Raw genomic sequence first — 19171 nt, 5'->3', positions numbered from 1 at the left:
AAATTGGATTAGTAATTTAAAGAAAAACAAAGTTTTAAGGGTTAAGGTTGGAATAAAACTTTTCAATATCAATAAAGATATTTAAATTTTTTCAAAAAAACCATTATGAAAACGTTGTAAAGATTTTGTTATTTTAAGAATGTTTGATCATAGTAACATACATATTTTTTCGATTTATTTTACCACCCACAAATATGTTTATGTTTGGAATATATATAATAGAATGTGATAAATTATTATCACCATATTTTCCATATATAATATGTCAAATTTATTACAAGCTACCAGATATAATTTCGAATAAATTTACTGTTATTTATTTATATTTGTTCATCCTTGCAGGCAGTTTCAGTTCATTTATTTTTATAAATAATTTATCTTACCAACAAATAGTTTTTACTAAATAATAACAAGGATAACAATTAAACAAAGTTTTAGTGCATTATTAGAACAAAGACTGCAATACGACTCTGAATGAATGCAATTCGAAAATTCGTACGCAAATAACACCATTGAAGAGTAAATAGCATGATTTTTTTATGGATGTTTCAGCGAATAATTGGATGTCCTCAGTTATATTGGACCTTCAGGCTAATAACATGGACCATCTAGCATGTACTCTGTAGGGTAACTTTCCGATTTTCAATGCATTGTTTTCTTCGAAATATTTATTGAATTTAGGTTATATCCAGATATAAAAAAACTATTGGTTTAGTAAATGCTGTTTTTCAATTTAAGTTCTTAGGGAAAATCATATTTAGGTCTTCATCAATTTTAGTCTTTTATTATTACTCAATTTTTTTTTATTATATTTTCAATCCTATCAAATTATAGGCATCAACAATAGTAAAAATCATTATGTTGTTTAACATAAATTATATCTCTAGAGCCAAATTGTCGACCGAGTAATATCTTTCTCACTGTTTCTAAAAACCAAAATATGTAATGTGTTTCGAACCGAATCAGAGGACACCCTAATATTATATGAAAAAATCCACCGATTGTTCTTTAAGCTGGAAAAACGTTGATATAATGCCATTATATCCAATGGTATTGTTTTAAAGAAGGCCAAATAAATATCAAAGAACAAAATTAACCATAAGCATCGTTTCGTTAATAGACATATCTTAATAGTTGTGTATTTCTACGACGACTATTAGTGAATTTTTTATCGACCTGCATTATAAAAAATCAGATATCAAAATATTGTTACCAATTAGAACTGTTTTGTCATTTTCGTTGTCTGTTAAATGTTATATTGAAAACCAAACAGCTTTTTGGGATGACATCCATAAACTGCCTGAAAGATGGGCAAAATATACAAAATCAAATGGCCGATACATTTTCCTCAAAACCGTTAATGGCGTTTCAATCTTAGTAGCCTGTCAAACTGGTTCTATATAACGCAATATCTTCAAACTTAAAGAGCCTGTTTTAATATAAATTTACGTATATAATTATTGAAGATGACATTTAACAAAAATAGTAATAATACAGTAATCATTTGACGGTATGACTAACTGTACGTTTGGCTAACACCTGTTTATTTTTGTTCCAGGTTATCTCAATGATCTCTCGCCTTCAACATTTACCACCTATATACCAAAGCCAGAACACGGTAACCAACAGTCTGTTTCACCGCCATCGTACGTGACACTCGGTACGGTTATCGAGCACACGAATCAAAACCAAGAATACCATCAGCCGGTCAAGAAAAAGTCCTTGTCGATGACCTATACCAGCACCGGGGCGCAATTGAGCCTTCCGCCGAAGAAGAAAGACATTTACAGACCGTATTGTCTCGATGATAAGCCAGCGGAACCCCCGCTGCCGTTTCTCACCAACCAACCGACGATTCGGGTGCCGGCTGAGGAGGATTTGCACGCCGCTCACGCCATTTTGGACTTGAGCGCGTCAACGACGGTGTTCTTGCCGCCGCCCACGCCTCAGGTGATCGAGGTACCGCCTCCCAATGAACTCCAGGAGCAGGAGAACATCAAACCGGGTTCCCTGGCGGGGAAATCTGGAAAAACGGTGGCGTACACTTACGAGGCGTTTTTCGTCAGCGACGGTCGGTCGAAGAAGCGACTGAATCCCGACGATCCCACCTCGGTGATTCCCGCGAAGGTGACCAACGATAAGCCGAAGTACACCTGCAGCGAGTGCGGGAAACAGTACGCCACCTCCAGTAATCTATCCAGGCATAAGCAAACCCATCGCAGTTTGGATAGTCAGGCGGCTAAGAAATGCATAACGTGCGGCAAAGCGTACGTTTCGATGCCAGCTCTGGCGATGCATGTCCTGACACACAAACTGGCGCATCGATGCGGCGTGTGCGGGAAACAGTTCTCCAGGCCATGGTTACTTCAAGGTCATCTACGTTCGCATACCGGTGAGAAACCCTATGGATGCGCGCACTGCGGAAAGGCTTTTGCTGACAGGTACGTTCCATTTAATCCTAATTATCAATTAAAGCCTCTGTATATTAGTCTAAATGGTCTTAGTTATCTTTCTATTAGTGTTTACTTGTTAAGCACTCAAGAAAACCATGTTGCAAATGAAATACAATTTATTTTCTCTCTTCCTTGTGTAAACTAATGCATAAATATGAGTTTGTTTATTTAAATCAACTAGTGATTATCCCGTGCTTGAAATTCGACCACGATTAATACATTGTGGATATTAATAACAGGTCAATTGAAAATTTCCCGGCCTGACACATAGATGGCGCCACTAGAATTAAATCCATATGTTTTTTAGATAGCCTTAAAAAATGCGTGTATAAATTTGACAGCTGTCGGACCATTAGTTTGTGAATTATGGCATTTTGAGTGAAGCAACTTTTGTTACTGTGAAAAAAAAATGGATAAAATGGAATTTCGCGTGTTGATAAAATATTGCTTTTTGAAGGGAAAAATACAGTTGAACTAATAACTTGGCTTGATGCCCAGTTTCAGAATACTGCCCCAGGAAAATCAGCCATCAATTATTGGTATGCTAAGTTTAGACGCGGTGAAATGAGCACCGAAGTCGGTGAACGCAGTGGATGCCCAAAAGAGATCCACAAGAAAATCCACCAAATGATTTTGAATAAATTGAACTGAGTTAAATAGCAGACACTGATATAAGATACTAAAGATATCAACTGAACGTGTACATCATATCATTCACGAATATTTGGATATGGAAAAGCTCTGTGCAAAGTGGGTGCCGCGCCAGCTCACTTTTGACCAAGAACAACGTCGAGTTGATGATTCGGAACAGTGTTTGAAGATGATCAAGCGTATTAAACCCTAGTTTTTCGTCGACATGTGACAATGGATGAAACTTGGCTCCATCATTTCACTCCAAAGTCTAATCGATAGTCATCCAAGTAGACTCCACACAATAAACCCGCTACAAAGCGTGGGAAAACGCAACAGTCGTCTGGCAAGGTTATGGTGTCTGTATTTTAGGATGCGCATGGAATAATTTTCATTGACTCTCTTGACAAAGGAAGGACCATCAACAGCGACTATTACATATCGTTATTGGGCCGTTTGAAGGACGAAACCGCCGAAAAACAGCCGCATTTGAAGAAAAAGAAAGTGCTGCTTTACGAAGATAATGCACCGTGTCAAAAATCGATGAATTGGGCTTTGAATTGCTTCCTCATCCACCGTATTCTCCAAATCTGGCCCCCAGCGACCATCTCCTGTTTTCAGATCTTAAAATATTACTCGCTGGGAAGAAATTTTCGTCCAATCAAGAGGTGATCGACGAAACTGGGGCCTGTTTTGAAGCAAAGGAGAAATCGTACTACAAAAATTGTATCGAAAAGTTGGTGGGTCGCTCTAATCAGTTTATCACTCTTGAAGGGAATTATGTTGAATAAAAAAAATTATTTTGCCAAAAAAATGTGTTTTACTGTGGTAGGCCGGAGACTTTTCAATTGACATGTTATATATATATATATATATATATATTATATAAATATATATAGTCAAAAGTTATTTTGTGACATTCATGCATCATTTAAATTTGTGACATCAAAACGTCGCAATGTTGCCGCATCAACTCTGAGTATTATTTCAGTTTGTCTTTGACATACAACAAAATTCTAATCTAAATAAAATAATTGAACAAAAATGTTATAAAGTATAATTTATTTTAACATTATACTACATCAAAAAACTACAGTTAATTATACAGCTACAATAATTTATAGGTTAGAGTTACATTCTCTTATCACTATTGCTTGCAAGAATATTGCATTTGTCAGATCTAACAACCGAACGACTTTGACAGGCTCATTCCTTTACATGTTCGAACTAATCAGACAGCATCGTATCTCTTTTTAAATAGAATAAAATAAGAAGGATTCTGAAACGAATTTACAAATTACGGAAGGCAATATATTAAACCTCTTGATAACGTATGTACAAAAAAAACTTTGAATAGACTATATAAATACATTAGTTATGTTTCTCTCATCAAAGTACAATGACAAATTTAAAAATGATATGTTACTAAAAATTGTTATTTCATTATATTCAACATAAGCTCGGAAATGTATTTGATATATAACATTATAAAATTGCCCGCTGGCATTTTTCTGTACAACGTTGCCATATTTCTCTTTTCAAAATTACGCGACCGTAGTTAATTTACGTTCAACAGGTTAACAACGGCAATGGCGAATAATATACCGAGTAAGAGTTGGAGCTGGCAACGCATCGGCAAAAGCCTAAAATGTTTGTTTATATATTTGGCACCGATCTGATAGCTATCCCTGGTTGCTTGATTTGGACTAATTTCGATTTATTTTAAATTTATTTATTTGTAGCTCATATTCAACAGAGAGTTGTCGTTCGACCTTCGTAGAGTAAAGACGTGTTTGGAGCGACGGTCAGTGTAATAAATTTGAAAGTGTACTACCTGTGCCACAAATGCGATTTTAAAAAATAAGTAAAAACCGTGACGACAATAACAGTGTTAAAACTGCGCGTTAAATGTTTAGTGAAAATGTGTTTAAAACGATGGTCACTGCAATAAAGTAACAAAGGTAAAATTTTGGGGGCTGTTAAGGGTCGGAGGTGCATCATCTGTACCACAAATGCGGCGTTATAACGGTTCTGAAACAAATACCGGTACTGAAATTTTTGTAAAAACGTGAATTAAACTATTCATTAAATAAAAATGATTAATAGAGAGAACCAGAGACTAAATGAGATGGAAACACAATCCTCAACGTCAGGTGAAGCTTATCTGGCACAACAGAATCAAATCTTTTGTCAAGAAAACCATAAGAGAACGCAAAATGAGCAAGCTCTCTATAATGCGTATATTAACGAAAAAACAGCCCGACGGAATCTGGAAATTGCACTAACAAATATGCAAAAACAATTAGATGCACTACAACTCCTAATAAAAAACCAAAACACATACAATCCAACTAGCATTCCCGTAGTGAACCAGTGCACTGAAAACAAATTGCCTGTAAACTATGAAACAGACGAGGAAGAATTGCAAAAAGAAGTAGGCTGGATAACAGTTAAAAGAAATAAGAAACGAAAAGCAAACTATACACCTGAAGCTTCACCACAACAACCAAAAACCATTAAAGCACAAGAATTGAATAAAGAAATAAAAGTGCCGAGACCACCTCCAATTATAGTAAGTAATGTCACAGACTTTGACTTGCTATATGAAACAATGAAAACAAATAATATACTATTTAGAGCAACAACATTAAACAATGGACAAATCAAATTAAACGCCGAATGTCGTAAAACTTTTACGAAAATTGCTGAGTGCTTGGAATTCCTAAAATTACAATGGCACTCGTATGAAGATAAGCAAACCAGAGACATTAAAGTAATGGCAAGAGGGCTTCCACCGACAGCTAAAACTACTAAAATAGTGGAAGAGTTAATAAAAAATGGACTTAAATGTACTGACGTCACAAATATCCTGAAAAAAGAACGAAATAAAAATAACAATGGAGAAATAGTTGTCCAGAAGAAGCCTTTACCACTGTTTATGTTATCATTCCAACATAACACGGACATAAAAGCAATTTATGAAATTAAACAAATTCTAGGAGTCGAAGTAAAAATAGAACCTCTTAGAAAGGCAAATCTTGTGCCACAGTGCAAGAGATGCCAATTACATGGACACACACAAAAATTCTGTAAAAGGGAACCAAGGTGTGTAAAATGCTCAGGAAAACACATCACGGGAGAATGCAAAAAACCCAAAGGAACAAAAGCGAAATGTGCGAATTGCAATGAAGCGCATCCAGCAAGCTACAGAGGATGCGTAGTTGCGAAAACATTCCAAGAGAGAAGAAATAAAATCAGTCAGGCTAAAGAGCAAAAAACAGTGACTCAAAATAAACAACCAAAAATGTACAACGAAGTCAACGATGAAATGACCTATGCTCAAAGCATAAACCAAACCGCTCAAAAAGAAACAAAAAAAGAAGACGTTACAACCAACGAACTGCTATTGAAACTTATAGCAAAGCTGGACAACCAGGAAAAGATTATTGAATCGTTTTCTGAAAGATTACTTAAACTCGAAAACAATAGGGCGGTGGCCTCAAGAACTAAAAATGGCAAGTAAAGACATCCGCATCGCAATTTGGAATGCTAATGGGATTCAGAAACATCACGCTGACCTACAAGTATTCCTAGAATTGCAAAAAATAGATATTTGCTTAATATCTGAAACCCATTTGACAAAGGAATCCTTTATTAAATTTAGAGGATATTACTTTTACCACACCATTCATCCAGCTAACACAGCAAGAGGAGGAAGTGCAATAATAATAAAAAATAATATATGCCATCATCAAGAACCCGGACTCAGTTTAGCAGAAAATCAGGTAACGGCAGTAACTGTTATATCTAGCAAATACAGGGTTACATTAGCTTCCATATATAGCCCTCCAAGATACAACCAAAAAAAAGAAAATTACTTGAATGTTCTAAACAACCTAGGAGAAAAATTTATAATCGGTGGTGATTTCAATGCTAAAAATACAAGATGGGGATCTAGAATGACGACAACTAAAGGTAATGAATTACATAAAGCAGCTGCTGAGCTAGGGTGCAGTTACATGTCGACAGGAAAACCAACTTATTGGCCTACCGATCCAGAGAAAACTCCAGACCTGTTAGACTTCTTTATAGCTAGAAACATAACCACTAACTACATGGAAGTTGAAGAAAATTTTGACTTAAGTTCAGATCACACACCTGTGATTTTGACGCTGAGTGAAAACATTATAAGAAAACAACAAAATCCAACATTAACCAACAAGAGGACAGACTGGGAAGGATTTGTTGAAGAAATAAACAATCGAATTCAACTAAATGTTCCCCTTAAGACAGAAGACCAATTAAATTATGAAACCGAAAAATTCGTTGCAGACATCCAACAGGCTGCTTGGAATAACACTCCAGAAATTAAAACTTCAACCAAAGGAATAAATTACCCGAAAGAAATCAAGGAAATGGTAGCTGAAAAACGAAAACTACGGAAAAAATGGCAGCAAAATAGAACACCTGAAAATAAGAATATCTTAAACAACATAACACAAAGGTTGAAGAGGGAAATTTTGGAAATTAAAAACAATTCCATAAATAACTATCTACGAAATTTAACAGACGACAAGAACACAGACTATTCGCTCTGGAAAGCCACTAAATACCTAAAACGATCCTGTCTACATAGTCCTCCGATAAGAAACATGCATGGAAGTTGGGCACGCAGCAACCTGGAGAAAGCAGAAGCATTCGCTGACCATTTAGAGAAAACTTTCAAACCAAACGAAAGTGAAATTGAACATACTTTACCGGACATAGACGGCGAAAATTCGACAATTCAATTAACAACTCCGAAAGAAGTCACCAACGTTATTAAAACTAACATCAAGCCAAATAAATCACCAGGCTATGATTTAATAACAGGGCAATTGCTGCACAATCTGCCAAGAAAGGGTATTATAAAGCTCACTAACTTAATCAATGCAGCATTTCGACTGAAATATGTCCCAGACGTTTGGAAAATGGCTGAAATAATAATGGTTCCAAAACCTGGAAAATCACCAAATGATATAAAAGCTTATCGACCTATCTCACTGTTACCGATGATAGCTAAGGTATTTGAAAAGCTCCTCTTGAAAAGATTAAAACCAATTATAGAGAGAAAAAACCTAATACCAACACACCAGTTTGGGTTTATTACCAAACATTCAACGATTGATCAAGTGCATAGAATAACAGATGTTATTGAAAAAGCCTATGAAGATAATAAAGTATGCTCAGCTGTATTCTTAGATGTAGCACAAGCTTTCGACAAGGTATGGCACAAAGGCCTCGTCCATAAGCTACAGAAAATATTACCGAAGCAACACACCGAACTATTAAAATCTTACATCACAGCCAGAATGTTTAGAGTGAAACAAGAGGAAGCTTACTCTACAATAAAAGAAGCTAAAGCAGGTGTACCACAAGGAAGTGTACTGGGGCCAATTCTGTACCTACTTTATACATGTGATATACCACAAATCGAAAACATTACAATGGCTACATTTGCTGATGATACTGCTATTCTTGCTGTCGGAAACAATAGCGAAGAAGCAACCCGAAACCTACAACAGGCTACTGACGCTATAAATAAATGGACCCAAATCTGGAAAATACAAATTAACCAAAACAAATCTGTGCATGTTCAATTCACCTATAAACAGGCCGCGCTTACACCATTGACCATAAACCACACTGTCATACCATACAGCAATAATGCTAAGTATCTCGGAATGACACTTGATGCAAAACTACGGTGGAAGGAACATGTCAAAAAGAAAAGAAAAGAACTTGAGTTAAAATATAGAAAAATGTATTGGCTAATTGGAAGAAAATCTCAATTAACTATACATAATAAATTACTTCTATATAAACAAATATTAAAACCTATATGGACATACGGAATACAATTATGGGGATGTTCCGCAAAAAGCAACATAAATCTAATACAAGTTTTCCAGAACAAAGTCCTAAGAAGCATCGTAGGTGCACCCAGATATTACCGGACCATTTATTTACATCGAGATCTTCAGATACCGACTGTCAATCAAGAAATTAAAAGAATTGCAAAGAGACATGAGGAGAGACTTCACTCTCATGTTAATTTCGAAGTATTACAACTCTTGGACAACACCAAAACCGGACGCAGACTCAAAAGGACCAAACCATTTGAACTTGTGTAGTGTGTTGTAGTGTAGTGCAGTGAGGTGCATTAGAAAAAACTCAAAGTGTTAAAACAATTATTATTATGTTAGAGACTATGTAGGACTGATGAGTCCTATTAGATATATACCTAGATTTAAGCTATTATAAGGACAAATTGTAGGTTAGTCGGCAACGACTAGTAACAATGTATATAATTATAAAAAAAAAAAAAAAAAAAATATTCAACAGAAATTCTTTCTCGGTGACGCCGTTTTCTTCATAAAGGGAGGCAAAATTTTCGTTAAACCGATTAATGTATAGATAGTAATACTGTATTGGTGTTAGTCATCATTAATATACGTACACCATTAACAAGTAGATGTGATTTTGATTGAAACGAAGCGACTTGGGCATCTGGTCATTAATAATTGTGAATGTATACAACAATAAAATATACAAATGAAATATGTTCTGTATATCCCCCGAAATTAATTCACAATTTTAGTATTTCCTTATGTAAGATATATATAAATTTAAAATAAAAACTATATAAATAATCTTTCTGGCAACATGGCACCGTATCGAAAGAATGATGTTGGTTTGGCAACCTTCCAATCACCGATCCAGATCGACGCTTCTTCAGTATTTTGAAACTTTGTGCCTGCCAAGCCGTACTGCACTGATAAGTACAGGTGGTAGGATAACCTTGCGCTTATCACTCGCTATAATTGGTATTTTATCCGATAGACATTGGCAGCAGTTTTATTCGGTTCCAACAGCCGGTATTACCCCATATTTTGATGACCACACCATCATATAGACAGCATCAGTTCCAATAAGGTGCAGAAAACTCTTCCCTTTTGCTTATCAAACAAACCGTGATATTGGAACGGCTCTAAATTTTATTTTCATTCTATTAATGTGTCCATGTTAATTTTGCTTTAATGCGAAATAATAAAAACTTAATTATATCACTCAATGGGTGCCAGATTCCTCAAGCAGAATCAGCAAAATACCTTGGAGTCCATCTTGACGGTAGATTAAATTGGAAGCATCACGTTAGACAAAAAGCAAAACACATTAGAACCAAAATAAAACAACTATACTGGTTAGTCGCAAGATACTCTCAACTTAATCTAAAATCAAAGAGGTTGATATATAATACAATTATAAAGCCAATTTGGACCTATGGGGTGCAAATATGGGGTTGCACTAAAAATTCAAAACAGTTAGTCATACAGCCCTGTCAAAACAAGGTTCTTCGATTGATTACCAATGCCTATCGCTATGTAACCAATGAAGATCTGCACGATGACCTGGAAATCAAATGGATTTGCTAAGTTGTGCAGGATTTCGCCTTGAAACACGAAAGAAGATTACTAAATCATTGAAATTAATGATTGAAACGAACAAAACCATACGAACTTGTGTGAACATTTAGTGTGTATTATTAGTGTAAACTATAGTTTTAAGTTAATAATTAATAACTAATTATAATTTTATAATTGAGGAATACATACTGGTGTATTTTCTCTCACTTATCTTGCTTGTTAATTAATCCAAGTACATAGGAAAAGTAGTAATAAATTAATTGTAAATTAAGATTGTACTAAGCGTATCTAATAAAGATGTTATAAAAAAAATCTATTATTGTGGTCGTAATTTTCGCTTTTTTTCAGTCACCTTTTCCATCGAATTTTAGACATCTGGAAACAGTGGTTCATCAAGTGCTAGGCTGTCGTAAGACAACAGTAGATTTCCTTATAATTTCTCACTGGAGTTTTTTGTCAATTACAGTTATGTATTTGAAACGATATAGATCATTTTATTTACAAATATATTTTTGTTGCAGATCCAATCTAAGAGCACACATGCAAACCCATTCCGCGGACAAGAACTTCGAGTGTCCGCGCTGTCACAAGACCTTCGCTCTGAAGTCCTACCTAAACAAGCACCTGGAGTCGGCTTGCCTGAAAGAAGAATCCATCGTACCTCAACCAATGGTATGTCTCGACGAATCAAAAAAAGTTCTTCCCAGTCCCGTGCAGGATATCTTACCCAACTCCGTGCCAGTCAGAGTGTATTCCGGGTAACCAAGTTCAGTGTGCTCGACGCGAGACCTCGGCAAAACAACGTCCTCAAGCGAAAATCAAAAAAACCAAAGAAAAAGTTCACACGAAAATGCAAAAACATTAATTTTAAATCCGCGGGACAAGTCAGTATCGATTACGAAACAAATATAAATATGTATAGTAAAGAAATAAACTATAAAAATTGACCTCTAAGAGATATATATAAATATATATTTTTGTTAGGAAGTAGAAATTTAGGTGTCTTATAATTTTCCATTTTAACGTAGGTCATTTTTGATTAAAATCGTATTGGGTACTGCCTTTCCCCGCCACTAACAAGTTCGTTCAACGAATATTCATAATTCTAGTCATCATACCTCTAGTCAAATTTGTTCTAGTTCCCTATTATACAGGGTAAGTACTAAAAATTACCTTGTATAAAGACTTACTTAGCTATAACTCTTACGCGATTAAATAAACATATATACAGAACGTACATAAAATAAGTTAAAAAGATCTCACTAAATTCAGTTGAAGAAAAAAGAGAAATTCTTGAAATAAAATTAGTTATACATCAGTTTTTAATTAACAACTGAAAATCTTCAATAATAATATTGAGATTCGATTTTCAGCAGTTGCATTTAAGATTTTTAAAAACAACGATTTTCTGTTCGTTCTGTGTATTGATCTTTTGTATTCCACCTCACGAATGGAATACGACAGATATCCTCTTAGATGCGGCCGAAAAGCAACAATTTTTACATTACCTCGACCGAAAAAATCATTTCTCTTCGATTACTCTCGCATTACCCTTCAAATTCAACTTATATCTACTGAATTATTGATGATTTTTTCCGTCTAGCTTGTATATAGTCCCTCCCAAAAGAGTAACATGTCACAGATCGCTATACGTCCACTAAATTAGGTGTAGATCATAAGAACACAAAAGTATATTAGATTTAAAGATGCGGATCTACGACCGGGAACCTTCTCGGATCCGGTCCCGAGTCCTGTTTCGTTAAGGGATGTACATAGGCTGCGTTGAAAACACCAACTGTAGACCCCCTAGGTCACGGATCAATCTTAGCTTTTCTTAAATCTTCATTTTAAACTTTCTCGTCCCGTTCAACAATGAAGATTGAACGGCTTGCAACGTTTCTCAGACAACGAAGATTAATAATTAAGAAGAATAATGTTAAACGTTAAAGATATCTCTAAGAATTATTTAGTTCTAAGTCAGGCCTTTATTTGTTCTTTAAACGAAAAAGAATCTATTCAAATCTAGTCGCTAAATAGTCCCGATATACTTATACTCTCTTACCAGAAGTTTTATTCTAGCCTGAAGTTTATATAGTCAATTAATTTATCGTCTAACTTAGTGATAGATGCTGGGATAAACGCTAAACAACATAGTGTTTAACGTTTATCTTAAACTTGTAGATATCTAAATATAAATATATATTTCTGTAGATACTAAAAATTTAAAAAAAAAACAGAACCCTAAAAATGCAAAATTAACTTGTATAGTAACGATTAAGTCACAAAAAAAGCGTAAAAACTGATAAAAAGTTAAATGAAAACACTCAAATGAAATTAAATGACAAAAAACCTAGTTTTTGGCGATATTTTTGCAGAAAAAAATGTATAGTATAAATAGAGATCTAATATATTCCAATATTTATTAATAGAGTTATACTGTGTGAACTGAAGTTGGTGTGAATGGTTGGTATGTAGAGGGAAAATGTTTCACAAATTGGGCCAGTGCAATTTTTTAGTCTTAATAAATGAACCAATATCAAACATCAGTTATAATTTTCAAGCGAAAATAATTAGTTTTTATTTCAAATTTAAATCGAAACTTGAAAACTAATTACTAATTAACAATTATTAGTTGCCAATGTTAAATAGATACTGGATATATTTTATTCTATATACAGTGGATAAATTTAGGGAAGCTAAAAAATATTGGACCTTATGGGGTCTGAGCACTGGGCCCTAAATCTGGCGAGTGTGTTGTCTAGTCAATGGCCAGTCTTGTAGTGCCGGACCTTCAGTGAAAGGTGTAAATCTAACGAATGCTCAATTAAATTATAACATCCTACTCAGACACTTATAAATCGCTCATTGAAAAAGCTATTAGCAATTAAAAAATATTTGCGTGTTTGTTGAGATTTTCACCGATCACCAGCAAGTCCAATGTAGTTAAAGATGCAAAGCGTATATAGTAGAGATGCAACGAAGTTAGATAATAGGTGATTTTTTTGACAATTTTTATATTTTATATTTAAAAGTTCTGGCGTTATTTCGGGGGAATAGGAAAATGTCGAATCTAACGAGAATGATGAATCTTTATCGAATTTTCTCGAAAACAACGAATCGAAAATTAATTATTAATGTACAATCTTAAGCTGAAGCAATATAGGAGAAATAATAGCAATAATATGAAAGCAATCTTTTGTCAAATTCGATGTTCAGTGTCAATAGATTTTAAGGTTAATGTACTTGATGTCTTTTAGTATTGGATGGGCGATATATTTTGTACTGAAACAAAAATGCAACTACATTTAATATTTGTCATATATACTTCACTGGAGCAACTGATTAAAACGTTGTTTCTACATCATTATATCTTCGAATAACGGAGGACCGCTTGGATATGGTTTTGAAGAAAATGTTTAACAGGTTTTTTTGAATTTGAACAGTTTTGTATACGTTTTATAGACCCTGGTAAGTATGGAAATTTTGTTAGTACTCCTGTTAACGTTAGAATCACCTTAAAAATACTAATTACCATTACTGAATCAAACTAATCTATCATTTATTAATTATCAGTTATCGCTATCATGTCTTTCTCTTTTTCTTTCTCTCATTCATTTTCTTTCTATTTTCCTTTATTTCTTAAAGCATATTCTATAGCTGTTTAAAGTCATCCTTTCTGTCAATCTATTTATTTGTCTAATTTAAGTTCTATATGTATCACTGATTATTTTTCATTCTCTTTTTGTTTCTAACGTTATAAGTTTCTAAGTTCATTTTGTTCCAATTTCTCATTGATTCTTTATGTATATTTCATTATATTGTTTACATTTTACACCAATATCTCTGTATTTAAATTCGTAATCTAAACATTATTTTATTGCTCTATGTATTTTGTAGTTTCTCTATGTGTGAAACTTTTTGCAATTAGAGATTTATTGACGAATTGGCTGAAATATTATGATATAGGCCCTTGGTAGGTTTTTTTGATGGTTTATCTTCAGTGTGTTAAATTAAAAGCAACCGTTAAAGGTGTAATTGTTTATTGATATTTGTTAGTTCTAATGTTTGGGTCATTAAAAATGTGTTATTAAAGATTTAACGATTTGTTTAACTGTATAGGAATGTAAAATGTCAAATAGTTATCCAAAATCACTTGCTAACGATTAAATTCTTTTATTAATAAGTTTATGTCCGTTCTTTGGATCACCTGAACTAAATTAAATGTGTGAATTTAATTTATTCCGGACTTTTGTGGTTATATGTAGTTGTAGCAGTTGTAAACTAACATATTCGAAAGATCTTAAAATAAATTGTTGCCCGTCTTGTACTAATCTGCCAGATCGAAACAAAAGAAAGCAATAAAAAGAGCAATATAGAATAGTCGTCAATTTTATTATGATAAACTAAAAATCTAATCCAGGAGGATGTGGCAGAACAGCTTCTTCTTCACTTGAGCGGCGTATGGAAAATTTCTTCGAACATTTGTGATTTTCTCTAGAATCGAAATTTCTGACTTCCGACTGCCGGGTATTCAAAAGCAATAACATTTAGGATGGTCAGAGTGGCCAAGCCTCTTGAAACCATAGCAATATAATATAGATAACGAACTAAAAATTAAGTATTAATAATAATAATAATAATAATAATAATGATATATCGACAAATTTTAAACGATAGGCATTTAAGAAGAAAAGGGAAATGGAAAATTTACAAAAAATACAATTTTTAGAGGCTTTATCGATTTTGCAAAAGGCGTGCTTCCGTCAATTAGAAACCTTAATTCATTTAGTTATATATCGAAAACCAATTAGCACTTAAGACGCTCACTTTAGTTGCATACATAATGTACTAATGATTTACAGAGCTGATTAAAAACAACATCGTTATTTACTACAATATGTTGTGATAATGATGTGAATTTTATTCAGCCAATGTACTGTTAAAATTGTATATATTAATTAATATAGAAAACATTATATATAAAAATACAAGGAATTGAATATGGAAATATATAAAAAAAAAGTACTAAAACACTGTTCGCAATAATGTTTGTCAATACAAACCAGCACTCCTTTTGCAAATCCTTCACTTAAGTTAGATATACAAAATAATAGTGATTAACATCTTAACAGCAATATAGGTTTGCATACTTTATAATTAGGCATAATAAAAAGCAATACTCTATGAATACTGTTAGATATTAGAGTTATATATATATACATAGAAAAAAATCCATAGCCTCTAAAAACTTTTACATAAAAACTTGTAATACTATTAGAAATTGAACTGTAATATTACATAGAGATATTTTCAAATAAATAAATAGAAATTATTTAATAACTATTGAACTAATAGACTAGTTCATATTTATGTATAAAAAAAAGTATAAAGACAAACTCTGGTAGTATTATCTGGTAGTGATATCAACATAGATGTCGCTTTTATTCATAACACCTCATCGATATTTTGCTGTAAGAACAATATGTTTAGTTGAGTTTTTGTTTATATCACTCACAAACTGTATCAAATACACAATAGTTATTGTGTCTTGGATATATAAATACAATGTGGTCGAGTGATACAGATTATTTGACCACCCTGTATAACGTAGTAATTAAGAACAGGCCTGTAATGTAAAAATTCAGTGCTGTAGTGTATGTAGCTATAACGTCCATACTAAAACTAGAAGCATGCCAAAGATTTTTGAAAAAATTTACAACGAAATATATTTAAAAATGTATTTTAAAAAATATATATTTAATATATATTTTCTAAGTACTGGTAACTGCTAAACAATGAACTTCCTTGGCCCTTGAGACTCTACGAAGTTCATACTCTGTACTGGTACTTTTCTTAATAAAAATAACAAGTTGTAGATTGCTATATCTAAGTGACTTAGTCACAATGACTCGAACATCTCGAATGCTTATAATAAATATTTACATTAAAAATACTACAAAATAATTATGGCGATATGCAACTTACTGAAAACCAAAGAAAAATGTACTATAGAAATTAACTGCTGTTATTTAAAAACAAAGTTATTTAAATGAAAATTGGCTAGTGCATTCTAGCTTGCTAATTCTGTATACAAAATGCAGTCCAGTAATTGACCACAATATTATATTACCAATTATTAATTCTATATTACACTACATAGGAGTTTTGTATTATATTTTCATAATAAATAGACTAGAAAATATTATATTAATAGCGTATTATTTATTACCCCCTTAACCATGCATCATTCATATTTAATGGGTCTTGAAACTTGAATCTCTCATTACAAAATTTCTATTTCAAAAATAACAACCTGATAATGAATTGATTTGAACCCGGGACTTCTCGCACCCAAAGCGAGAATCATACCCCTAGACCATTGAGCCATAACAATTAAATTGTTTCTGTGAATAAAGGCTTAATTATCACTAAAAAAACATGGCTCGTTGGTCTAGGGGTATGATTTCCGCTTAGGGTGCGGGAGGTCCCGGGTTCAAATCCCGGACGAGCCCAGTAACTTTTTTTAAATAAAATTAAGAATTATATAAAAAGATTCCTATAATCTGAATTACTAACACGATATAATGAAGGAAACTTAGAGAATTCAATAAATTAAAAATAAACGAGATCTCAGTATAATATCACAATGGACAAGAAGGTCTTACATTAAGAATTTTTTACGTTATTAGACAATTCTATTAATAAAACACATATTGTCTGAAATTTTATTTTGTTTTATGTACAGTTATTATATATTTTGCATTCCACTTTTCATAATAAACTTTAATGATATGTTTAAAATTTCAAGAAAGTACGCGAGGAAAGTTATACAAGTTAGTTAATAGTATTCATATTAATTACAATAAAATTAAAAGAAATAAATTAATGGCATAGCTATTAAAACTGAATATACCAAATGGTTTTGATTTTAAATTTCGGTTTACGTAATATGTAGAAGAACAAAGGTTGTGAGGCTCAATGGTCTAGGGGTATGATTCTCGCTTTGGGTGCGAGAGGTCCCGGGTTCAAATCCCGGTTGAGCCCAACATTTTTTATTTATAATTGGGCTATAATATTGATATTTGATATTTTCGTCCGAGAAATCATTAATAAAGTTCATAGTCATTATTCAACAACATATACTTAAACGATTTTAAATTACCATATCAATTCGTTAATTTTTTATGTTGGTTGTTTAATAAATAGTATGTATATTGAAGCATTACAATGCCTTGAAAATACGAGTAAAAGTAATCCTTTCATCGATCATTATTTGTTGACTGTTCGCCATTTTCATACCTTTTCAACAAACCCATAAATTCTCTACTCCACTAAATACAACCAACAAGTAATCGATATGAAATTTATTTAATTGTCTTTTTATATTTAAATGTGATCCACTAAATGAAGATCTGAAAAAATAAATGCTCCGTTTTGCTTTTATTTATATTGCTGTGATTAACTTTAAAATTGACAACAAAGATTCCTCTGGAGAGACAATTGAGCCTCATTTCGCTTTTAATTAAAGTTATTTGTTTTGTCTTTCCAGGAATTAATTAAATAAATTAGCTCTGTTTCTTTTTCTATATTTCAACAACAATTAGGAGGGTATATTGTGTTGGTATCCTAAAAAATATATATTTGTTTAGGATTTATCGCAAATTACTCAATATATTTAAGCGCAAATTTGCCGCTTGTACAAGTTTTGTATAAGATATTGTAACAATTTCTATAAGCCACTTGGAACATTTCTGCCCTTAAAATTAAAAGCTAGTAAGTGGATAAAGGTGTCGTAAATACGTCGCTTGTTCTCCAGAAGTACGTAGAGCTTTTCGTTTCCTGTTTTTGATCATTCCCAAATAGGTTTTAAAGAAAAGTTATTTAGTTTTTTCTTGTTTTTGAGCAAGAATTAATTTCAAACTATTTGTTGTACTTCCCATTACTTATCTATGATAAAAAGCGCAGTTTATCTATCAGAGAAGTTATATTAAAATCAAAATCGAATAAAAAAAACGCTGTTTTCGTCTTTTGTTATCACCACACATCCATCCCGCTGAATTCATTATTGATTTTTTTAAATAAATCCATAGTTATCTGGCTGTTTGTCTTCTGTATGACTATTTATATATACATTGTGTAATTTGAATATTCTTTTGGTTTTCACTTGTTGTTTCTTTGTTGACTTTTGTATTGTGTATACTCATTAGTGTATATTTGTTATTAGTACTAAGCATTGATCACTTTCAATTGAGCTTAGTCTTGTGCCCACTGCCTTTCTCTTGTTTATGTGTATATGTACCTTCCTGCTCTACTAATGAAGTATTCTAGAATGTATAAATTTTCTTTAGCTGAAGTGTAACCAGTTATCATAATTTTTGCTAAGTCTTTCTCCTCTTCTTTACACATTCCCATCTTTCACACTTTTCTCATCTTTTTATTGTTATGTCTTATTTGGTCCCGCATTACGACCGTGCTTTATTTATTTTCTGTTAAATTCATGTCTATTTACTGCCAAATTCAATGGGTTTGACTTTGCCCTAGATAAAATAAAAGTTTTCCATTCAGTGTTATTGGCTGATTCAGTGTGTACTAACGATTATCATATTGTTTGCATTATATATT

General features: G+C 32.9%; 1 protein-coding gene and 2 non-coding genes across 3 annotated transcripts in view; all 3 read left to right on the top strand.

Annotated features, from left to right (window-relative positions):
* Window positions 1-16754, top strand: part of LOC143199202 (uncharacterized) — a 35999-nt gene extending 19245 nt beyond the window's left edge. The window contains exons 2-3 of the mRNA XM_076409026.1: window positions 1559-2441; window positions 11071-16754. Of these exons, the coding sequence (XP_076265141.1) occupies window positions 1559-2441; window positions 11071-11311 (1124 nt within the window). The 3' untranslated portion in view covers window positions 11312-16754. The remainder of the gene's footprint in view (window positions 1-1558; window positions 2442-11070) is intronic.
* Window positions 16755-16989: 235 nt separating this feature from the next.
* Window positions 16990-17061, top strand: TRNAP-AGG (transfer RNA proline (anticodon AGG)). The gene has a single exon. It is a non-coding gene; the product is annotated as a tRNA-Pro (tRNA).
* A 460-nt stretch (window positions 17062-17521) lies between these two features.
* Window positions 17522-17593, top strand: TRNAP-UGG (transfer RNA proline (anticodon UGG)). Its single transcript has one exon. It is a non-coding gene; the product is annotated as a tRNA-Pro (tRNA).
* The last annotated feature ends 1578 nt before the right edge of the window (window positions 17594-19171 follow it).

Source organism: Rhynchophorus ferrugineus, unplaced genomic scaffold (genome assembly GCF_030347505.1).
Source record: "Rhynchophorus ferrugineus isolate W39M unplaced genomic scaffold, kcgeb_rfMv2 rfM6, whole genome shotgun sequence".
NCBI lineage: Eukaryota > Metazoa > Arthropoda > Insecta > Coleoptera > Curculionidae > Rhynchophorus > Rhynchophorus ferrugineus.
The sequence above is the reverse complement of the archived record's forward strand: the minus strand, read 5'-3'. Positions and strand labels throughout refer to the sequence as shown.